Source organism: Mercenaria mercenaria, unplaced genomic scaffold, assembly GCF_021730395.1.
Source record: "Mercenaria mercenaria strain notata unplaced genomic scaffold, MADL_Memer_1 contig_1880, whole genome shotgun sequence".
In the NCBI taxonomy this organism is placed as follows: domain Eukaryota; kingdom Metazoa; phylum Mollusca; class Bivalvia; order Venerida; family Veneridae; genus Mercenaria; species Mercenaria mercenaria.
Genome location: NW_026459894.1, coordinates 30,755 through 57,049, shown reverse-complemented (window position 1 = coordinate 57,049; position 26,295 = coordinate 30,755). Strand labels below are relative to the sequence as shown.

Genomic DNA, 26,295 nt, shown 5'->3' with positions numbered 1-26,295 from the left:
CGTTCAGTATATTAATATGAACATAAATAAATACTACTTTTATATATCGAGTATAATTGTAGCAAACTAATTAAAAGGAAATAAACTAGATTTGAATTAAAGGTGCCGCTTTATCTTAATTCCTATTATAGTCAACGTTTTCGTGATTAAGGTAAAATTATCATTTAAAGATTATTTTAAATATTAATGCATTTAAGTAATTAAAAGTGTATGATAAAAGTAAAATTTTATAAACTTTAAGATACATTCATTAGATTTTTTTAGCCATTTGCAATAAACGCGGTTGCTAATAATTCGTAAAATCATTCGTTAAGTGTATAAATATGTGCCTTAGCCAGCCTTACCTGGATTTCGCGGTGACTGCCGGGGATTCACCACGATCCATCGCAATTCAGCGCGAACCGCTGAGATTTTTCATTGCGAGTCGCCGTGGACACTTTATCTATAATAATTGATTGCGAGGTCTTATAAAATCATCGCGATTTATCACAGTCTTCAGTAGTGATTCAATGAGAAAAATCATCGCGATTTTCTACTCAGGGTAAATATTTGTGCCGGTGGTAACGCGGAAAAAGCAAAATCCGCGAGCCAGGGACTGTAAGACCATTGCAGAAATTGAACCGGATTCATTCGATGAATATTTAGCAAATTTTATACTGTCAGTACGAAAATCCACTGTTAATGATTATAAACCATGCACTATTCGCAGCTGATAGATACTAAGAATTCAAACATTAATTATTTCTGAGCACACAAATGCATTCCAGTTCAACAGAGATGCACTGTATGCAAAACTAAAATCAATAAAGCACCTTGGAAAAGGAAATAATTCGATGATATCTAGCCTTATATCTGACCGTTAGATTTACCTGCTACTTAGAAAAAAATCCTTAATTACGGTGTTCCGTTTGGACAATCGTGACTTTTTATTTAATACTAAACCGCGATGCACAATAGTACGATGACGAAAACGCGATGGCGCGATGGCAAGATGATGAAACAACGATGGTACGATGGTGAAAACGCGATGGCACGATGATGAAACCGCGATGATGCGATGGTACGATGGTGAAATGTCGATGTAATATCGCGTTTTCATCATCGTACCATCGCGTTTTCACCATCGTATCATCGTACCATCGCGTTATTACCATCGTACCATCGCATTTTCACCATCGTACCATCGCCTTCCGGTGGTCATGCGCAGTGGTACAGTATATGTGTCAGTAAAATACAGGCTTGATACAATCTCATTTTCACATTGCACTATGTACCTTCTACATCCTAACAAGAATAAACCCAGCTTTTTATTTACTTTCATGCATACATAAAATACAAAGGACGTGGCCTTGAAGATTTTACACTTTTAATGAACTGAGCACTGAACATTTTGTAAAGCATTTTGCAAAACAGCAGAATCTAAATGGTAAATTTCGTCTCACAAAATACATTGAGATACATTCTATTCTATCTATTGTTGACAAAAATACAAGTGCACGGGACTACGCATTTCTAACCGGAAGGCGATGGTACGATGGTGAAAACGCGATGGTACGATGGTGAAAACGTGATGGTACGATGGTGAAACCACGATGGTACGATGATGATAACGCAATGGCACGATGGTGAAAACGCGATGGTACGATGGTGAAAACGCGATGGTGCGATGGTGAAACCATGATGGTACGATGATGATAACGCGATGGCACGATGGTGAAAACGCGATGGTACGATGGTAAAAACGCGATGGCACGATGGTAGGATTATGAAAACGCGATGGCACGATGGTACGATGGTGAAAACGCGATGGCACGATGGTACGATTATGAAAACGCGATGGCACGATGGTGCGATGATGAAAACGCGATGGTACGATGACGAAAACGCGATATTACATCGACATTTCACCATCGTACCATCGCACCATCGCGATTTCATCATCGTGCCATCGCGTTTTCACTATCGTACCATCGTTGTTTCATCATCGTGCCATCGCGCCATCGCATTTTCGTCATCGTACCATCGTGCATCGCGGTTTAGCATTAAATAAAAAGTCACGATTGTCCAAACGGAACACCGTACTTGATGGAAAAATTGCAAAAGTATCTCGCAACACATTCTGGTAAACAAATGCATCCTGCTTGGCTTCAGAGGAACCAAGGAAAGTTATGATTTGAGGTATAAATAGCCTTATTCCAAATAAAAACAATAATGTTCAATATTTCTGTAGTTGAAAAACAGATCTTTGTGGATCAATGACAAAATGCTCCCACTGAGATTTGAACTCAGAATTCCTCTTAATCGAGCATATAAAGCGTAACGGTCGTGGACGGTTGCATGCATTTCCACTACCGTCCATGAACAGGCTCAATCAAACCGAGCCTGCAACAGTGTTTATCGTGTTGAGCGACCTGTGAAGTTTCCACTTTTTCTATATTAAAAATGTTAGGCCAAATATTCTAATTTAAAAATTTGATCAACATGAAAAAGATCTGTGTATAAAAGATTTATCGGGAGTACATTTTGTGTGTAAGATCAATTAAAATTAAATTTCTACGAGGGAACGCCAAATATAATATTTTAACGAGTGGCATAGCACTGAGTGAAAATATATGAATGTGATAAATTATAGTGTACATAGTGATATTTTGATCGTAAATAGTAAATAAATTTTCTTAATAGTTAATGTTCTAACTACATATTTCACATTTCTATAACAAAGGCCATAATAAAATAATTGCTACATGTTCGTCCTCTACCTCCTATCAGACATTTTTCATTTCCTGCAAAAGTGTTTGAATTCTTTTCAAAATGATCATTCAAGATAAGAATTATTTGTCTTTCATTTATCTATGTTGCTGTTTTACTATCCGCTGATTCAAGGAAGTTGACCTGTGATGGCATTGGGCAATTTCAAGTTTCGTATTCTCGTCTGTTATTTTCACATTCTTTGGCTGTAACTGTAACTCATACAAGTAATGTTTTCGGAGAAAAGCCGGAAAATACCGAAATCAAATACGGAGAAAACATTATTGAACGAGAGTTACCGGCTTCTATTACGGGGTCCGCTACGTTTATTACCATATAATATATTTAACTATATTATTCAAACTTTTTCATTGGAGAAGAAATACTAAGTGAAAGTTCGAAGACGGATTTAATTTTGAAAACCAAACAAAACAATAGCTAAGTTTGAATCATAGAGTTAAATAGTTGAGGCTTTCAATAACATTTGACCCAAAGAAAATATAAAATTGTAAAATACATGCATTTCAGCTATTATAAGTAAACACTTACAAAAGTAACAAATGTGTTATTTTTACTCTCATTCAAAATCCATACCTCTTGTCCCATTTTATCCATAGTGTGTCACAGTGCCTTAAAACAGCTGTACTGAAAATATGAGATAAAACTGCATTTTCTTATTTAAATGATCACCAAGGAGTTAATGTTTAGGCAACATGTAAGACAATTCTCTTTTATTGAATGCATATAGACCCCTTCAAAAATACTGCTAACATATACTTTCAAGCATAAATCCTACATCAAGGTGCTGTTTTCATTCCAACAACAATATCAGTGTTTTGTTCAGCATTATCAACACATTTTCTAATCCTAGGGGATTACTGAAAGTTACTTAAGCATTTAATAGACACTATATGAACACTAGCTGATATAAACATAGAAATTACACACTATTGACACTGTTATTAGAGTATTTAGGGTAGGGCTGTCATTGATTGGGTCTTTGTCATATCGACGATACCGATATAACGGAAGACAGATATCGACGATACATCGATATATCGATTATTAAGTTAGAGTAACAAACTAACAACCTATTTGTTCATGTACATGCTATATACCTTCTTGTTAATGTTATTTTTAGTTTAATTGCCTGCTTTTCATGTGTTTTATTTGTATTTATGTATTTCCCCATACAGGTAATGCCGACTAGTTGGAAATTTTAGACTCCAACGGTACAAGTTTAGACATGACCTTTATTGACAACTTCCGTTACTTAGGGCGCATTTTTGCAGGCAGAAAAGTTGTTTTAGAGGGTCTGAGTGTTTATCTGGATAGTTTTTTTTGCTCTGTGTAAAATATCGATTTTTAAAAATGGGAATCGATAATCGATCGACCAAAAAATATCGTTGATACATCGATATCGTTTCCATCGATGACAGCCCTAATTTAGGGCCAAGATACCTCTGCTGCAATTTCTTTTCATCTGTATTTGGCAACAGATCCATAGATATAACCATTTTACCCGTTGAAAGACAACAAATCATTTACAAATGATGCAACTGTAAGCAAAGAGAGGCATAATATTGCCAGGAATATCAAATCTACTGTTGAGAGAATTTCTGTACTCTCAAATATATGGATGTCAACCATCTCTAAAATGTTTAGGTTATTTTTACACATATTTTGTCCATTAATGGTATTTAAATACATATTTTAAAACAGATTTTTGCAATTAAGATTGCCTGACAAACTACTCTTGCATGCATGAAAATAATATTGTATAGCCCAAAATACTACACTTAAACTGTTAAAAGCAGAAATATAAGAATTATGAATAATTACAGGGAGATAAATAACTTCAAATATGTATTGATTTCTCAATTCTGATAACTCCCCGGCTCAAATTTAGCATTTTTCTGACAACCTGACTAACAATAACACTGATTTACATCGTGCTGACAAGCAAATAAAATAGGTATCGACTTACCATTAAAGAATTTGTTCAAATGACAAATACTTCTCCTGCTCTATCCAACAAGACAACACACAGCAGACTATTGTTTGATCCTTAGAATGCCTATATAATGTAACTGAAGAATGACCACTTGAACAATACAAGTAAAATAACTTTATTTTGTAATATACCCTCCAACTGAACCACACAAACAGCACACAATTTACTGAATAAGTTATTCTAGAGCAATGTTTGTCTAGCTGAGCCTTTACATAAAATACATGTGTCCTTTCATGTATTTTTGACAAAATATTGTGAGCAGCAAGCTTACAGGTATTTTAAATATTCTACTTTGAATGTTATTCCTGCTTTCAATTGAGCTTTTGAACAACTGAATCAGTGAAAAGATTTGAAATAAGTGAAACATTATCTTTGGTCACACAAAAGGAGAAATAATAATGACATGGAGACTTTCATTACTTCAAGGAAAAAATAAAACATGTGTATATATATAAAATTGAAGGTTGTAGGGGCAAACTTAAATTATAAGCCTACCAATAACTGAATATTTTTAGTCTCATACCTCTACATTTCTTTATCAATAAGCACTTTGGCAGTCAGTACATGGCTTTCCTACAATCTTGTTCTTTAAACTGTGCTTACTGACAGAGAATCAAATCAAAAACAGAAATATAAAATAAAGCAAATCATAGGTACCCAGTCTTGGTCATAAATTGTCTGCCCTTGGAACTCGGTAAATACTGAAAACAATCTATTTTCAAGGGCAGATAATCAAGATCAAGCCTGGGTACCTATGATTTTTTATACATATTTTCGTTTTAAACTTGATTCTGAGTCAGTACACAGTTTAAAGAAATTCTGTCTGTAGGAAAAGTTTTGCCTATATACATATAGAAAACTGTCCGATGTGTCTTTAAATAGCAAAATCTGTTTTTGCTGTATTTGTTATTTCAGTTAATTCACAATTGAAATGAAACCTTCTATATGTCAGACTCTGCTATTGATTTTTCCATAGGCGTACATCGTAAGAAATGACTCTGTAAAACCCCTCAAAACTTTCGTTGACACATATGATGCCATTTTCCCTGTCAAATAGTCTTCCAGACACCAAACTAATATTTTTATATGGGCATGCCCGATCTATTTTTATTTCTATTTCTGTTCAAAGACAACCACCCTCAACTGTGCATGGAATCTAGTGGTGAATTTTCAACTAGTACTTACTTCACTAAATTGCTTATTTCAGAATTAAATATATAACAAGGCAGCTGCAAAATACTTTATACTGCACAGAAAACATAACATTTCAAGATTTTAAAGATATTTTCATGATTCAACGCAACTCAATTTTAAACCAATCAGCTGATGCCTCATTGAATGTTACGAGTTTCCCTCCGCTTTTATTCCAACCAATCCAAAGCCGGCTTTCAATAACAACATTTGATCATAAGAAGTAGTAGTTAAGAAGACATTTGTTAAACAACTCGACAATGGATTGTTACTTTTGAAAGGATGGGAACAGACAAACATAGCTAAGGTAACCTTCGTAACACTTATATCAATCTGCTTTTGATAAAATTCAATTCAGAATGTGTTTCATTGCAAGATTATACTTTAATTGACCCCATTAAAACTTTTCAAGATCTATAAAACACAAAATATTGTGTAATTTCTTTCTAGTTTATTTTCCGTGACCAAAAATAAAACTACCAGCAGACACAGCTTTGAAACGGCATTAACGATAGTCAACTCTTCAACATTTCTTCCGTCGCCCTACGTCCGTCGAACCTGCCTCACTGGCCTGCGCGACTGCAGTGACTGCGTCCCTCTCCCGTCTAGTCCAATAGCCTGCTTGTCTAGAAAGACTTGTCAAAATGCATAACATGTGCAATAGATTACCTTATCACGATAAGGATCAGCCATTAGAAGTAACATATTTAAAACCCATTATTATTTCGATCAACTTACCGTTATTATTATTAAAGAGGCTGACCTCCCGGTTTTGGTTAAAATGAATTTTCTTTCAAAATGAAGTTCTGTCATGTTATGAACATTAGAATATGAGTTTTTTGTTTCTTAACTACTTTTAAAAAAATCCAAATCAAGAAAATAAGGATGATCGCGTCTGGAATCGAAACCGGACCGCCGCGGCAATAAAGAGTTACCAATACCGCTATGGAGGATTTAGTGTCTAATGTACGGTGTTCCGTTTGGACAATCGTGACATTTTATTTAATACTAAACCGCGATGCACGATGGTACGATGACGAAAATACGATAGCGCGATGGCACGATGATGAAACAACGATGGTACGATGGTGAAAACGCGATGGCACGATGGTGAAATCGCGATGGTACGACGGTGAAATGTCGATGTAATATCGCGTTTTCATCATCGTACCATCGCGTTTTCACCATCGAACCATCGTGCCATCGCGTTTTCATCATCCTACCATCGTACCATCGCGTTTTCACCAATGTACCATCGCGTTTTCGCCATCGTGCAATCGCGTTATCATCATCGTATCATCGTGGTTTCACCATCGTACCATTGCTTTTTTACCATCGTATCATCGCGTTTTCACCATCGTGCCATCGCGTTATCATCATCGTACCATCGTGGTTTCACCATCGTACCATCGCGTTTTCACCATCGTACCATCGCTTTCCGGTTAAAAATGCGTAGTCCCGTGCACTTGTACTTTTGTTAGCAATAGATGAATGTATCTCAATGTATTTTGTGAGAAGAAATTGACCATTTAGATTCTGCTGTTTTGCAAAATGTTTTACAAAATGTTCAGTGCTCAGTTCATTAAAACTGTAAAATCTTCAAGGTCACGTCCTTTGTATTTTATGTATGCATTAAAGTAAATAAAAAGCTGGGGGTAATAGTCACATGGTATTATTCAAACTCAGCTTATTCTTGTTAGGATGTAGAAGGTACATAGTGCAATGTGAAAATGAGATTGTATCAAGCCTGTATTTTACTGACACATATACTGTACCAATGTGCATGACCACCGGAAGGCGATGGTACGATGGTGAAAATGCGATGGTACGAGGGTGATAACGCAATGGTACGATGGTGAAAATGCGATGGTACGATGATGAAAACGCGATGGCACGATGGTGAAAACGCGATGTTACGATGATGAAAACAATGGTACGATGGTGAAAATGCGATGGTACGATGATGAAAACACGATGGCACGATGGTGAAAACGCGATGTTACGATGATGAAAACGCGATGGTACGGTGATACGATGGTGAAAACGCGATGGTACGATGATGAAAACGCGATATTACATCGACATTTCACCATCGTACTATCGCACCATCGCGATTTCATCATCGTGCCATCGCGTTTTCGCCATCGTACCATCGTTGTTTTATCATCGTGCCATCGCGCCATCACCATTGTACCATTGTCCAAACGGAACACCGTACTAATGCCACTTAAATATAGATATTTATAATCTATGCAGTTTCCGCCGCGTAAACCGTTACAAACGCCTTTCGATTTTCATCGTGAGAAGTAGTAAAAACAACTAATTCTCATGTGTTTCCGTAACATACAGTCTGTCAGTTATTAAGTTTCAAAGCATTTAAAAAATATAGCATTAATTTCCAGATATGTAAAAAATCTCTTTTTTTGTAGTCGAACGATCTGGAGGCCAATACCTTTAAAAGATACATTGAATTCGTTGCATAGTACCTTAAACTGAATTAGTTACATAATAATTAAAATTGAATAAGTTCCGGAGTGTGTAACGTTGAATTAGTTCCACAGTGAACTGCATTGAATTAGTTCCATATCACCTAACGCTAAAGTAAACCCATAAGACCTAAAGTTGAAAAGGTTGCATTAGTTCCATTGTACATAATATTGATTTAGTTCCATATAACTTAACGTTAAATAAGTTACATGGCACGTAATTTTGAATAGGTTCCATGGTGCGTAACGTTGAATTAGTTCCATAATACGTAATGTTGAGTTAGTTCCGAAGTATCTCACATTAGATTTTTCCGTTGTACATAACAGTTAGTTCCATAATACCTCATACTGAATTAGTTTCATAACACGTAACGCTGAACTAGTTTCATAGTACTTAACGTTTAACAAATTCCATATTACCTATCTTATAATAAGTTCTAAAGTATTTAACGTTTGGTTAGTTCCGAAGTACCTAACATTGAATCAGTTCCATAGCACTTAACGTTGAATATTCAGTTTCATAGTACATACCGTTGAATAAGTTCCCTTGTACATAACCTTGAATTAATTTCATAATCTTTTACGTTGAATTAGTTCCATAGTACTTTAAGTTGAATCATTTCCATAATTCATAACATTATATAAGTTCAAAATTACCTGAAACTAAATAGGTTCCTTAGTGCTTAACGTAATCCAAACTTCCTGAAGTTGAATAAAATTTATAGTACCATTGCACAAAATTGTTGAATTAGCTCTATAGTACTTAAGGTTGAGTTAATTCCATGGCACTAAACATTAAATTAAGTCGATAGTATGTAACGTTGTGATAGTGCCGAAGTACCTCACATTGAATCAGTTTCACAGTAACTCAAATTGAATTAGTTCCATTATACTTCACGTGTATAAGTTTCATGACAAGTAAAGGTTAATTAGTTTTATAGTACGTAATATTAAACTAGTTGCATAGCACCTAAATTTCAATTAGTTCCGTAGAACTTAATGTTGAATTAGTTCCATAGTATATAGCTTTGGATTAGCTCACTTGTGCACAACGTTGAATTACCCAAACAACATCTCATATTGGTCCAGTATCGCCCAATATTGCTTTCTCTCTTGGCCCAAGATGAGAAAACTATTATGGCCCCAAATAGTACCTGCAACCGGGATTTAAGTGGTTTCATGTTGGTTATAAAGTGGGTACCATGTTGGCTCCTTTAGGGCCCCAGATCTTATGTCTCATGTGGTGTTCTTCTTGGTCCCATATTGTATAAATATTGACTGTTCAGGGGCTTTCTTTGATTGTCTGTGACCTATTTTCACTGATATTGTCAAAAGGTTCTGTGAACACTGGTAGCTGCCAATATAGTTGTTCCTGGTTCATGATGGACATTGTTTGATTCTCTCCCGATCCTCTAAGACATTTTGTCACAGCTTCTTTGTCAAGGCATTCTGTAAAGTACAAAATGTAGTGTCAGTCTGAGAACATGTTGATAAAAAATTATAGCTATTTACAAAATATCATATATATTATATATTCTTTTTATTTTTCTAAGAAAATAAATGACAAAACTATAAGGCAAGAAAGATTGCACCTGTCTTAGAGCAAGGATTTCTACAGAACGAGAAAAAGCGTTACCATGCTATGAAAATATAAAGAAATGCCTTTTTAGGCTTTGCATATATATCGTATTTTGCCTTGACGTATTCCAGATATAGCTCATACGGCCCTATATAGGCTTGCCAACACGGATCGTGAAAATGCATGAAAAAATCAATATATTGGTCAAATAATCTTGCGATATAAATATTGTTTTGATTTCTCATATTTGTTAAAATTAAAATACAAACAAGGCGTACAAGAACAGATAATACTTTTAAGATTAGATTCAATACTGTTGCTCAGCTAAGATCTTGTATTTGGTTCCCAGAGAAAATACTTACAATATGGGTCCCATATGGGACACATATAGTTCATTTTTTTCAGATACAGCCTTAATAGGCCCCGTATAGGCGTGCGTGCTGGGTAGTTCTATAGTACCTTACGTTGAATTAGATTTATAATAAACAACGTTGAATTATTTCCCTTGTAAATAACGTCTAATTAGTTTCACAGTACATGTGACACAATCAAACATTATTATAGTTCAAAAGTACCGGAAATTACACAAAATCCAAAGCACCTAGTACGATAAATTTAATCCATAGTACCTAAACATTTTTGAATAGATCTGTAGTACACAACGTTGAATATGTTCTATTGCACATAATGTTGAATAACTTCCATACTATCCCACGTTGAGTTAGGTTCATTGTATCTTGCACTGAATTAGTTCCGTGGTATATTACACGTTGAATTATAATCATAGTGTATAGGTTGAATTAATATTGGACTGAGCTTCCGTGGGTGTTTGTGTAATTTGGGGATAAAAAACAGGCAAATGAACTTTACTTTTTTTCAAATTAGTATTGTACTGAGCTTCCATTTGTGTTTGTGTAAGTTTGGGATAAGACAAAGGCAAATGAACGCGACCATATTCATCATCATTCAGTTATGTTTCTAACTTTTCACACACACACACAAAAACCCATTAAAGTTCGTAAGTATAATTAACAAAAGATTATTTATTTACAAACAAACATGTCCCTCTTCAAAATATAAGGATCTTGTCTCTGTAATCTGTACAGTTTGTGAATTTGAATATTATCTTTCTGCTTTTATAGAGGATGCCGAAGATATTTGTGCTATTTATGAATCGGATACCATTAAAATATATTACTCGGGCTGTGCCCTTGTTATATAGTTCCTTCGCATGTGAACTCTGATTTTATACAATGAGAAATCACTGAATGAGATGTATTATTTCTATCATTAGAAAAATATTATAGAATAAATGTTACTCAAGGGATTTCGTAACAGTATTTGACGTGGAGAATATGTGATTTTTAATCTCTCGCGTAGCTAATTGGAGAAAATGCAGATCTTCGGATCGCGGGGACATGAGTTCGAGCCTCGGGCGAGGCGTATGTCCTCCGTGACGATTTGTTAAAAGACATAACGTCTAAAACCATTGCTCCTCCACCGCTAATTCATATAGGGAAGTTGGCAATTACTTGCGGAGAACATGTACAAAATCCAGGGACACTTTTTAGGTTAACTGGAAATACTGTTGTAAAAAACGGCGATACATCTAAAATCAAATAAACAAATATGTGTCTTTCCTTTCATCAGAAAATGTAGTAAAATAAACTAAAAAAACATGAACAAGATATTACATGTCAGATTCATGCTTGAATATGTTTTTACTCTTCTCAAACATATCAACGGCATTTAGTCGAGGAAGATCATTGAAGGGGAACTGTGACCATTTGTCATTTACTATGTCTCCCACACCACTGTGTGGTGGGAGACATATTGATTTACTCCATTCTGTTTGTCTGTCACAAAGCTTGTCCGCACTCTAAATCGAACATTTTCCATCGGATCTTCATCAAACTTCAACAAAATATGTCTGTCAATAAGTGCTCGGCCAAGTTTGATAACTAGCCAAATCAGCCAAGGCACTTCAGAATTATAGCCCTTGAATTGCCAAAAACCACTCAGATTTCTTGCGCATATGTGACCCCAAACCGGCGCCTATGGGGGCCCTTTTGATGTCAAGAAAGCGCATGCACATGTGGATTAAGTAAACAGTACATGTTGTATATAAAGACTGACTTACTATTTAGATGATTAGGCAGTTGTGGGAGACATGAGCTTTTCTCAAAAGCTTCTCTAGTGATTTTGTGAAATCGCCTTAAGTGTTGCTGTTGTAAAATATATAATTTCCTGAAATGTACACAAGGACAAATTAAATTATAATCTTATCACATATGCACTGATATCCGCTAAGTAAAGATGAGCTCTTATTACTTGCGGAAGTCTAACCACTTTACGTAGATATATTAAGAACTACTCAAGCAGTTCTTAAGTGTTTACGTATACACTGATAATACTAATTCTTGTTATCAAACTTATCCGCTTAGCTAAAGAGGAAGAGCGTAGATCTACGTATCGCTTAGTTGTGAGATACGATTTACGGATCGTGATTTCAAGCCCTATTCTCTGAAACGTTTTGAATCATACATCATCGACTTTGGACTTCTGTGTTGATAATATTTTGTAAAAGAGGTTAGTACTGGTGCAAAACCCAAGCACACTAGTTATGCTAACTGTCCATCGTGACATATCTGAAATACTATTGAAAAACGTCGATAACACTTCATCAGATATGTATAACTTACTAAAACATACTAGTATTACAATATGCATCAATAATTTGAGATAAATGTACCGAGTACGAAAAGACTACAATGTGATGCTGCAAGAATAGGTATGTTTCAATTGATAAACTCAACAATTTTTTTTTGGTTTCCCTTTCATACTGAAGAATTATGAAAGGAAAAAAAAAGATTCTAGTGCATAAGTGTTAACAGGGTCAATTGCTCAAACATTTGAACTACTTATTTTTAAGAAAGAAAGAAAAAAAAACACATATGTGGAAATATATTTTAGATCAGTGCAACCGTTTGCATTAAAACTATGGGCTGAACAAGACCATACTTTACATGATATGGACAAGTTCATCACGCACGCATCCATGCGTAATGACTGAAGTAACTTACACGCTGACTTATATAAAACATTTACGAGATAATTCAACCTGCGGTTGTGGGTATGTTAATGAAAATGCCGAACATTTTTTGGATGTCGCTTCTTTACATATCAAAGAGTAGCATTCTTTAGAAGTACCAGACAATTTCTTTTGTTTAATGATAACAAATTTACTTATTAATTGGAGTTAAATTTGTAACGATACAGTAACTACGTGATTATTTTAAGGTCAAACTTATATAAAAAATCTAAAACGCTTCTAGTGGCAGTGTCTTGGCAGGTACTGTCCATTTTATACATATTATTTTTTACCAGTTCCGATGGGTGGTGGGGCTCCTTGGGGGCAGATACGTTTTTGTGGTGGGCAGTCGAATAATTGAAAGCATTGCATTCATTGTTCTCTCTTATTTTATTTCTCTCTCATTTCTTTTCGCTCTTTAATTCTTTTTCTCGAATGCTGACTCTTTCTTAAATCTACTTATTTTCTTTTCTCTTAGTGTATATTTGTATGTATTTTTTTCCCATTATGAATGTAAATTTCATTTTGTACCATGATTGACATGTTATTTAAAGACATATTTTTTTCCGCAACTTTTTTCAAAATTCTGATTATATGAGATCATGTGGAATGATCCGTTCGCTGCTGTTGGTATGACTTGTGGCCCAATATATTTGTAAGTGTTGAAGTATTACTCTTATCGTTATTGTATGACTTTTAAAACTAACAATAAAATATTATTCAACTAGATTGTAACAGCTGACGCAAGATATATTCAATATCATTTTAGAAACATTCCGTATGCACGACTCAGAATAAATGATATGTATGGGATTTTTTTTATAAAGGGCAGAATGATTAATTTTAATCCAGTACAATACGTTGTATCATTGCGCTAAACATGTGTAATTAGAAAGATTTTTTTGTATATGATAATCATAAGATAAATAAACCAAAGCCTTGAAATGTCTGATGGTTGTGGGTTTTTGGTAGATTTATTTTCTGTTTAAATGCCAGTCTATGAATATACATGAATGAGATACAAATACAACTTTAATGTGCCTCATATCTAAAATGAACTCAGTCTGACTCAGCTTGTGATGTAACCATGGGCTGGAATACCTTATCATTGATAGATCTTATATAATCTAATTGGTCAGTGTGAGTGGATACAGGTTGAATAAGAACTGCTTGTTCATTGATAATTCATCCGCATTGTTCATGAATTGGACTATTTTGTGTAGCACATGAACATCCTTTGGATGTGACTCGGAATAAAATAAAGATGCTATGATTGTCAGAAATACACTTTAACTTTGATAGCGGGATAAACCCGCAACCAAATATGTTTACACTCTGAGGTTCACAAAGGACATCTTTGTAACCTTCTTACAAGTAATATCATATAGATATTAAATATTCAGTTTTAATTCCTTTTCGACACTGGTTTCATTCTAGCATCTATTTCTTGTAATGATAATGCTATATTTGGATTAACTCGAAGTTTAGCTGTTATACATACAATTGAAACTCGATATCTCGTCCATGCTAACTCAAATTTCCGGTTATCTGGACGGCATTTTCAAGACCTGTCCCGAAAACATGTGCTCAAACCATTATTTTAAGTCGAGTTCCGGCCATCTCGAAGAAACACGTTCGATCCCTTAGAATTGGTGATACCGACTTTCAGTTTGCATTCATAAATAGGGCTCACTGAAGAATATTTGAGCCGTGCCATGAGAAAACCAACATAGTGGCTTTGCGACCAGCATGGATCCAGACCAGTCTGCGCATCCGCGCAGTCTGGATCCATGGTGTTCACTATCAGTTTCTCTAATTGCAATAGGCTTTGAAAGCGAATAGCGTGGATCCTGACCAGACTGCGTGGATTCATGCTGGTCGCAAACCCACTATGTTGGTTTTTTCGGCTCATTTTAATTTATGCCTTTTTTGTAATCAAATTTATATCCCAAAAATGCCTAAGTTAATAAGCATGATATTTTGTGTTTGTGTTTTACATAACAGTATACTTTCATACTAAATAACTAGTAAGAATATTGACACTTTAACATTCCCTTTACTTGTCTGTGTTCCTGTGGCAAACAAACTAAAACTAACTTCTGACCAATATACAATGCTCTATTATTCGTTTTTATAGGTCTATTGCGCCGCAAAATGGTAGCAACGCATTTTGGTGGTCACTACCAGAATTCGGCCGAGTTTTGGTAGTTACTACCGAAATGCGTTACACTCATCGCAATATGGTAGTTTACAAAAATAAAGTACCAAAATGTGTTGTATACATCCAACGCAAAATGGTATTAATAATAATCTCATGATTTACAAAAAGAATATTTGGACAACATTATTTCATTTCAAAGACATCCATGATGTAATTTAGTCGCTCATCTGACCTTGACCTTTGGACCTTGAAAATATAACGGCCCTATATTCAGTCAAGCAGGACCATTCAATTGGAAGCTCGTACAACAATCTCACATTGATTTTGATGAAGTCGTTTCTATGTTTTATCGTAATAAAATGTAAATCAAATATTGAATCCCGTTTGATAATACTGAACACAATGTTAATAACAAAAACTACTTCATACCAAAAACACATCACCTTGCTCGGGCTTGAACTCACAACCCTTCAAAAATTGTATAGTTAATTTAATATACTGTAACATAATTCTGTATTTGCGCTATTTCACGAATCATTCTGAGTGAGTGAACGCTTTTCTTTCGAATGAACTCTTGTTTTTTTTTTCTATTTAATTCAAATGAAAATCACTATAAATAAAACACAATAGTAAGTATAACTATACGTGTGTATAATTCACTTTACATTTAGTAATTACTTTCTACTTTCGTTGCTGTCGATGTGACATTCATATATCGGCGCTATTGACCCATTTAGATCGATGTGTCGCGAAACCCTTAAACAATTAAAATCGCTGTTTCGTAAAATAGACATAGCATCCAGGAAAACCGACATGATGTCTATTGGGCATTTACAGTTCTAATCTCTGACAAAAACATCAAAACATGCCTCTAACATTTCATTGAAGAAAAATTAACTTCTGACGTAATTATCTTTTTAGCTAATATTGTTTTGTACCTGTAAATATATATCAAAATGATTGTCTTATCACGCCGACACTAAGCCCCAGTAGCACATCTTTGCAGGATATGGAAAATGTGTATCATATGTTAAACGTACTGATAAATTTGTGCTAGCACTTATACAACGGTATTTTCTACTATTTTAGAACGCAGCTAATATGATGATCGTGATATGACATGATAGTCTGTCTTTTCATCTTGGTAAAGAGATTGTGATAGAGCCGCGTCAAGTAAGGACACAATAGGTCGTGCTTAAATCAGGTACGAGTCGATTGTTATTGCAAAGGGTGACTGAAAATAAACAAACTCTTCTAGTACTTACTTGAAGTTATGTTGATCCTTTTTGGGTATCAGCCTGTTTGTTTTGTGCCAAGAAAGTCAATTGCAAATATTAGTTGTTCAAAGAGACCAATGCTTTGTGGGTAAAAAATGTAACCTTATCTTAACCATTCAAATACTTCTAAATTCGGGAATAATCACAAAATATGCTAATGCCTATAATATCGATATTGTAAACAATATTTTGAATAACATGTTACTAACTACATAACTTGACAAATACAAAATAATCACACAAACTTCAGAAATTAGAGCTTTTGTTGATGAAAAGAATACATTGCAACTCAGGTTTTTGACGGAAAGATTATTGTAGAAGAGCTTTCCTCTACAGCTATATAATTTAGAAAAATGGTATTTACAGGATCAGTAACAGTTACAGTATCTATTGCACATTTTCCGCGTTGGGTGATTCTGGGTCCTTCCGCGGAAAGCAAAAGTGACAAGTTGAACATGTCGCAGATAATCCCGTTCTCAACTCGTCAGAATCTTACGTGTTCGATCCTTATATGTAAGCAAACACACAAACCTGCAGCTGTTCGTTTGTATTTACAACTTGCAGTCGGTGTATTATGCATTCAACATTAAGAAATACTGAACTAAAAGAACCATTTAAAACTCATCACAATCAGAGAATAACCAGCCAATAATAACATTATAGCAAACGTTCTCTACTTAAGGTGAATATATTAAACATACTTAAGGTGAATATATTAAACAAACTTTGCAAATAATCGCCATGGTTAGCCGTTAAAAATGTGAACGAAACATTATAAAAAAAGGTAGGGGTTTATTTGCATGAATGCTAATCATTAAATTGAATTAAGTGCGAATCGATACGAATGCTGAGCAGGCAAAAATTGGTATAATGTTTATGTGTAGCAGAGAATTACAGGCTACATAAATATCGAAATTGGCATTTATACATCACTTTTAGGTAGTTTAAAGCACATACAAAAACTACACCACAGTTGGAATATGATGATACTCGTATATTTTAATGGTAAAGCCTACACGAAACAATATATATTCAATAAGAAATAAAGTTGAAATAAAGTGGTTGGGGTACGACATTGTCTAACAGTTTGGTATTTTGTCGTCATTACTCTATTTTCCGATCGCATGGGATTCTCGTACTGTACACACTCAAAAGCCAACTTCTGCGATAAATATTTAGAGAAAAACATTCGCATTTATATATGTAGACAAATAATGATATATATGGCATTGTATACCTTAATTATTACGGAGGAAGCTTCATTTCTGAGTAACAGTCTCAACACACAGAAACAAAAACACCAAAATAAAAATCTAAATCTAACGACGGAGAATTTAGTTTTTTTTGAAAATTAATCGATTAAGCCCACGCCCACATTTTACAATTTACGTCGTGTTTCAAAGTTATCTGCGGTAGACTCTCGAAACTCCTCACCGTTAAAGAGCCGGATATATTTATCTAAGACCCTAAACTATGCACAGAATTCACCATTTATGTTTACCCATGTGCCATCCTCCCATTGATACTTCGTTTTGAAGAATTCAACATTTTCGTGCTTTAAATAATTTCGGCGGAATATCCCCCGACAACACTATCACATATAAGAAGCGTTGTTTGAGGACCCTTTCACACGCTCAGAAATCTACATGTTTGTTGTTTCTATAAACTATATCTCGGTAGGGGAACTTCGAACTCTCTCCTCCACCATTTTTATAGGAGACATTCCCTCCTCTTATCTCTCTCTTTTGTGCGTAACAAAAAAAAGGAGCATAGCCCCTGATGTAGAAAAAGACAAACAACAACAAAAAACAACGTTAATTTGTACCCTTTCAACGTATTTTGTCGCTACCAAAACTCGGCCGATTTTTTGACGTGACTACCAAAATGCGTTGCTACCATTTTGAGGTGTAATAGATGTTCAGCTCTGCTCTTTTAAGATTTTAGAACACTTCTTCGTGTATTTTTGAACACCTGGTGTATTTGTATTATCCCGAGTATCGCGTTAGACAAAACATTGTACTGGACAAAATTGCATATGTGTAGTTGTTTACCTTTACCCTGCCAAATTTCTATAATGGACTGGTCCATCATTCAATTTGGATAATACCATTTATTATTTGAAGGAGTGTTCAATAAGAATTTACTGACTGAATAGCCAACAGTGCAGACCATGATCGGATGTGCAGGCTGATCTTGGTCTGCACTGGTCCCAAAGGCAGAATTACTGGCTGCCAGCTGAAGAAAGGTTAAAATATGTGCTACAATAAATGTATAGTAAGTGCAGAATTATTTTAAAATGGCACGCATCAATCAATTAAGAAAAGACTTTCAAAGTATCGAAGATACTATCTCATCTATACATATTTGATTATAGTTATCGATTATTTCGTAGAATGTCCATATGAGCAATCCGACTGGTTTTATGTATAAAATTTAGGGATGGGAACGAATATTCGAATATTCGAAAATCGGTCGAATATTCGAATATGAAAATCAAATTCGAATATTCGTAAATTATTGTATATATCTTTTTTTTCAAAATAAGTATCATTGATTTTGGGCAATATGAGCATGCTAATTCTACAGAATAAAATCATGTCATGTTTGTTTATCGCGTATCAAAAGATGTCCAGTTAACAAGAAAATATCAATGCATAATTGGCAGGGGCCATCGTTACGGATTAACAGTTTGTAACAGGCGTCAATGTGTCAGATGCATGTCAAAAGATGTCCAATTTACAAGAAAATTGCAATGCATAATTACCTGGGGTCATCGCTACGGATTAACAGTTTGTATTAGGCGTAAATGTGATATCTTTTTTATCTTTTGTTCATTTTTATTGGCGCCTGTTTTATGTAACAGAACAGAACAGAACAGAACAGAGTAACAAGTTGTAGATTTTTTTTTCGAAAACAATACCACACTTGTAGATATTGTGGATCTTTTCACAATATTTTGTACGACGTTTCAGACTATCCGCAGAATCGGTTTTCATCCGCCATCGGCCGTATTCGAATTAAATTTTGAAGTACTTCAAGAAATAACATATGACTGATGCATAAGTTCATGTTGAAGGAGGTTTAAGTCTGCCTTACTTGCTTTTTACACGACGATTTTTACACGCCGATTGAAAATTTTCAAAATGGCGGCGGTAATACAACATCGCGTCACGTGTTTAAATGGGACGACCTGCTATTTTTAGATAAAATTGCGACGGTCTAAATTATAATCGTTATGATTTTTTGTATCATTTTGAAGCTAAAACACTGAATTCTTTAAATCTGTTCATGATTATACTGACTGAAGCGTGGAATAAAACGCTAGGATCGGGTTACCCGAAACAAACATTTTTTGGTCTTATTACGTACGATGATCTACGCTTTAAACAAATGAATACGTTGTGTATATGCCAATCACTTAATAAGAATTTAAAGCTTCCATTAAAACAAACCGAATATTCGAATATATTCGAATATGGCAAACCGAATATTCGAATATTTATTTCAGTATTCGTTCCCATCCCTAATAAAATTACTTTCACAATTCATGTTATTGTAAAGATAAATCTATTCAAAAACGACCCGTTTCATAACTTTTCTCCCAGACAACTTATTATTGTTGATATAGGTCTGCAAGTAGACTCTAAACTTCTACCATCTTTTTTTTAAAAGTGGCATTAATGTTTCATCAGTTTTGGCTATGATGTCAAGTAGACCTGCGTTAGTTTCGTCGACATCATTAACTTTGATATATACAATAAATACAAAATCTAAGCGAAATTCAACACTGACAAATAAGGATCCACACAATAATACTTGATGCATATCAAGACCTTGACATACTTGAAACTTCATCATCTAGCATCATTTCTGCAATATTGCTATACATTTTCTGCTGTTTTAGCCCTTTCTTCTATGCGTTCTAAATTTATATACCTTTTTATCATTTGCCAACAGTTAATGTACTTTATGTTTATTCATAAAGTCTGAATTTAGGTAGCAATGTTTTTACATGATTATCATTAGTATGATTAGATAACATCCTCTTAAGATATGTATCATTAAAGAAGTGCTTCAATAATGGCATATAAATCGGAAAGGCAATTTCAGCTTCATCTTTCATATTATTACATGTAGATGCATGTCTGACAACTTTCTGCTTTTTTTTCCATACAATGGTATGGTAGCTTGATTAAACAATAGTCACTTAAGCTGTAATTTCCTGTGAACTACTTATGCAGTATATATTAACCATCTTTAATACGTACACTAAAATTTCACCCAATTTCCGAAATTATTTTTAAAAGTACTTACAAGACTTAGTTGATATAGTTGTATTTGAATTTGAATAAATAGATAAAATACAACTTTCTTTTTATAGATTATTTAATATCAATTCCTCTTTACAAATAAAACATTTACTATTTTCTTACAACTTCGATTCTTCTAAGATAATAAGGTATTCAAAATCCTTGAATAACAAAGTTGCTTCCTTCCTTTTATTGGACTGAAACTGAGAAGTGGTTCAACTTTTTATAACCGATTTCTGGAGATTACAAGGCTATCATTGATGACAGTTTTCACTGATCAGAAGTAGATTAATCCGCTGTTCAATTTCCGCACTACTTTTATTGAGTATTTACGAGTACACCGACCGCTACATAATTTCTGTTCATAACTTTATCATGACATCTCCGTACATAAGGGGCTCTAACTGACCAATCAGAGAGCTGCATTTTCAAGTACCTGCCAGTTTCCACTTGGGTATAACGAAGTATATTTACAATGAAAATATAGTAACTTTAGAATTTAATATCACACTATTTTAGCAATTAAATTTAGATTATTCACTGCCCCAGATGATGCTTCAAACAACAAAACTTTGAAGTTTCTTTGAAATATTATATGGATTTAATACCTTTATTTTAGTTTAAAGTTTGAGATTTTACACCTGGAGTCTATGATAAAGTTCGAGTAAAATGTAATCAATACCCAAGTGAAACTAGTATCATTCCGCAGTGTTTTGGACATGTTAAAATTATGAATGTGAAAGTTCCTGAAAATGCAAGTATCATATAAATGTTATGATGTACCCACATGTATATCATACCATGCTATCCTCATATTAGAAATTGATTAAGTACATCATTACAAGTATATTATTAAAGTGTGTATAGGCCTAACTAAAGTAAATGAACCAGCGTGGGAGCCATCTGGTCTAGCGTAATGGCGGACAGGTTTTTGAACACAAGGTTTTCACTTGACATGGCAACAAAAGTCTAAATTAAAGCTAGTTTCTGTTTAAATTTTTTTGTGTATGTATTTTTGACATTTTGGTAGGAAAAATGGGAGAGCAGGTTGTATTTGGTGAAATGAAGCTCAATTTTGGTATGAACAGTACTTCCAGGTCACAGCAGTGTGATTTTGATGTGATTTTACAGTAAGCAAATGTGACAAGAGAAATCTTTCTTAGAAGATTCATGACCCCTACTTTTCTCTTCATTTTATATCAGTTTAATCATAACTCTTTAAAGTAGGTAAGGATTAGTTCTCTGAAATGGGTCTATAGCTATGTTTGGTAGCTCTTTAAAAATATCAGTTTTATATAGAATATATAGGGAAAACTATTTACCTGTCTGTGACCTTATACGTAATAGCATGATTAATGAGGGTGAAAAATAACGTCTTACGCATTCTTGTCATAATTTATCTGATTAAATTTATTTTCCAGGGATATGGCATTACAACTTGTATAAGATGGGCAGCAGTTTCACAAAAATAGAAAACCGTTATCACAAAACGGTGAGAATCATTATCACCCATCCTTGCGGAAGAAACACATTGTTTCATTTGGCTACGAACTGCAGTAGGATTATCGTATCAGAGAGAGGAAATATATCATTGAGTGTTTCTGATACCGACGACGACGACAAAGACCCTCACTCAGCTTTAACAGTTGGGGCAGGTACCTATGTGTGGATAGGGAGCGACTGTTTTGACAAACCAGACATATTTCGCTGTGTTAAACCATCAATAATTAAGCAAATTATAATGTCAAATGATTGCAACTGCCCAACCTGTAAAGCAGACAGAATACAATAGAAGAAAACAGACGCAACCACTGTGTGGATACAGAGCGACTGTTTAAAAAAAAACAGACATATTTCACTTTGTAAGACCACCAACACTTTAGGGCCGTATAAAGTAAAATAACTACAATTACACAACTTGTAAAACAGATAAAAGTAAACAAACGCAAAATGAGGCTTGAGAAAGAAATAAAGGAAGTCTTAGGTAATACTATAGGAAGTGAAGTTTCCGGTATGCAAACAGAAGTAGAAAAAGGTACAAAAGAAATGGCTGCTATTTTTATGAAGTTTGTGAAAGACATTGAAAATACATGTGAACGGAGGAATATCCTAGACAGCCAACCTGAGATCGGGCCGGAAGCAGATACTATTTATCAGTTGGTAGAAAAACAACATCTTACATGTCAAACTTTAATGACAAAATGCACACTGAAAGTCACTGATGGCCAAGTTTGTGATTGCAATGCTCTTGACATTAAACAACAAGAACTAGTCTTGTTTGAGCTTGAACGATATCTGAAAGATGGAGTCAAATTATTGACAACAGTTTTCAAGGCTTTAAAATGGTCTCACAAATGTATCTTTCTCATTTGTGCATCGGTTTTCATTTACCACTTTATATACAATTCTCACAAACGACGGAAAGAAGCGACAAAAAAAGGTCTAAATGTCGTAGCTGGACTTATTGCTGCGTTTGCAGGGTCCAAATTAGGAGCACTGATTGGTGCTGTCGGAGGACCAATTGGTGTTGTTGTTGGCTTTATTCTTGGTGGAATGATTGGAAGAGTAATAGGGAGATACTGTGGAAAGGGAATTTTCAAAATAGTGTCTATGATTTTCTTTCCAAAATCTATTGGTGGTCAAGGTCAGCCTCCTATTAAAGGGACAAAATATAGTTATGGTCAGCCGCGTATTCCAGGCGCAGGAGCAATTAAAGACAAAACAAAACTACACGGCATACTACCGAAAGGTCAGCCTAAAATAACTGGTGCAGAAGCAGCTAAAGGTTTGCCAAAACTCTGGTAGATATAAAAATTCTTAATGAAAGGACCAGTAGAGAAAATAAATTGCCGATTGTTAATGATTTGTGAAAAATGTTTATGTTCAATATAATTAGTTATAAGGACTTTTTATAAATATAACTAATTTAGAACTTTTAATTGCACATATGCTAGAAACGGTACCTGTAAATATAAATATATTGTAGTTTGTTACTTTTTTTATTTTTTTAGTATATACAGTACACATTATAATTATATAAACGATCTTTTCCATGGACCATTATATCTAAATTCACCATTGATACGTAGCAACATTGTTTTTAGCTCCACAGTTAACTAAGATCGCGGGATCAAAACATTGATAAACCTTTACTCTAGTAACTTTCTCAAATAAAATCTTTTCTTTTCGCGAACCGCCTAATTCCAAACGTTTTCATAATGCCTAAACGTAGTTTCAAAAGATTATCCTCCCCGTGAATAGGGAGACACTATAGCAAAAAAAAGAAAAAAAAAAACAAACAAAAAAAAACAAAAAAACATGTTAGTGATTAATGAACTTTTCTCATAACGCTTTCAATGGAATTTTTTGCTCTTACACTGAAACAAATACATTTTCTTTTCCTTTATGTATTTTTAATAGAGGCTACTTGTACATAAATTGCATTCATTTTACCCACGCAATCACATCATCACGCCATCATGTTGTGACGTTAAAAATTCTTTTAGAAAGATATTTCGATCTTACACTGAAATAAAAGTATCCTTTAAATCAGTGTTAATTGCTGCTCATTAACGGCGTATATTTCAAAATCACCTTGACTAAATAATTACAACAACCTTTTACGAAACAATTTAGCAATCAAGACTATGTTCATTTTGGACAATTATTTACTGCTGCACACAGGCTTAACGCAAAACGGTGGTAACTTCTAGAAAGTAAAGAATGAGTTACAACTGTTTTTCGTTAAGCCCGCGTGCAGCAGTGTTAATCCGATTAAAGCCCTAGGTCACCTGTAAACAAGGCAGGAAAACGGCCGACACGTGTAATGGTGTGATACTTTTGCACTAATTGATTTGATGAAGAGGGCAAAGGGCGCTATTAAAAAAGGCAAGTCGCTGAGGAAAAGGGTCAGGGCGCCGCGCCAAGCTATTTAAGGCTAGTTGGAACACTATCTGATTATTTATATCGTCACATTTTTAGCTTGTCTATTTTTAAAAAAAAAAAACTACGATGTAAAGTCGTCACGTGATCGTCGGCGTCGGTTATCGGCGTTGGTTAAAATTGTGTTAAGGTCCACATTTTCTGAAACCAAATACATCTACAGCTTTGAAACTTTTCACACTTGTTTATCATTATTATGTGACTAAATAGGCCTAGAAAATTACTCTGGTGTAAGCATTTTGTCAAAATTATGGCCTTTCATGTACTTCGAAAACTTGATTTTCTTAGTTAAAATGTTAGTTTAAGTCAACTTTTTCAAATGCAAAGAAACAACATTACTTTGAAATATATTTGCTTTAGTGCTTCGCTGAGAAAGTTGAAATTATGGTAGGCGTTATGGTACTTTCTCAATAATTTGTTATCACTTGATAAACATTTATGTTTAACAAATGCTACATACATGTATGACCATTGAATTTACTTATAAGTTTTTCTATATTTGTTCCCATGAATTATCTTGTCTTCCTAGGTATTCTATGTTAAGCGCAGGCGATTTTGCGTTCTATTCAGGTTAAACATCATGTCGAAAAATTTTGTTATCTTTCATATTGTACATTTGATTTAAATCAGTGTTAATTAGAAGACATGTTATACAGGCTAATGTAAATACCATGAGAGTGTGCCTTTTCAAGACGTATGTGTATGTTTTATATTTGTGTTTGAGTCATTTATTATTCATGGAAACGATGTACTAAAACAATATACTGTATTTTTGCCATGTTTCAGTGCTTAATATCAGTTTTCTAACGCGACTACCAAGAAAAATGAAACACTTTGAACAACATTTTTGTTCTGTGGATAAACTGATAGCTCCCTTTCTTACTAAAGTCTGAAATCAAATCTATTTGTTGCGTGACTTTTTAAATATAATTTAAAGAGCATATATGTGTCATAAGCATTTATTGTTATAATGTCAACGTTTTCTTTTATATTCAAGTTATACATACTGAGTCTTTGATATTGCCTGGATATTGAAATCACAGAGTCCATCCAATGAACCTGTTTAATAGATGTCTGTTAAGGTCGATGGGTTTCGGTGAAGGGTATGGCACATTTCATCACCACTCAAAAATAAAAGTGAGACAACTAGGTCTGCTGTTATTTTTTTACTTATTCTTCAAAGAAGTGCTTTGCAGATGAAACAAATCAATATATTGTGAAGCATGGCCTCGTTTCAAACCTCTAATGGAAATAAATTTCTTACATGCCAATTGATTACTTTGCATGAAATTGTTAAACTGGGTTAAATAGGTAAATGACCCCGAGTACAGTTATTTTTTAGACATGTATAATTTTTGAACTTCGTAAGGAATAACTGCTATTATAAACAATATCAGCCTATCCTGCAGTAATCATTCAGTTATCACCTTTCTTAAATGTTTACTGTAACCTTTTCATTCTGGCAAGTTTCCTTGTTGAGATATTTTAGATAATTA

General features: G+C 34.3%; 1 protein-coding gene across 2 annotated transcripts; it reads left to right on the top strand.

The window, feature by feature from the left end:
• The first annotated feature begins 6,125 nt into the window (after positions 1–6,125).
• Positions 6,126–25,974, top strand: LOC123534072 (uncharacterized). 2 transcript variants are annotated; one of them, XM_045316121.2, is made up of 2 exons: positions 6,126–6,260; positions 22,279–25,974. In XM_045316121.2, exon 2 carries the CDS (start codon positions 22,808–22,810, stop codon positions 23,660–23,662), a length of 855 nt encoding a protein of 284 aa, XP_045172056.1. In that variant the 5' UTR covers positions 6,126–6,260; positions 22,279–22,807; the 3' UTR covers positions 23,663–25,974. The 2 variants fall into 2 exon arrangements, with proteins under 2 accessions (XP_045172056.1, XP_053388919.1); XM_053532944.1 differs by lacking the exon at positions 6,126–6,260 and adding an exon at positions 16,358–16,474.
• Positions 25,975–26,295: the final 321 nt, after the last annotated feature.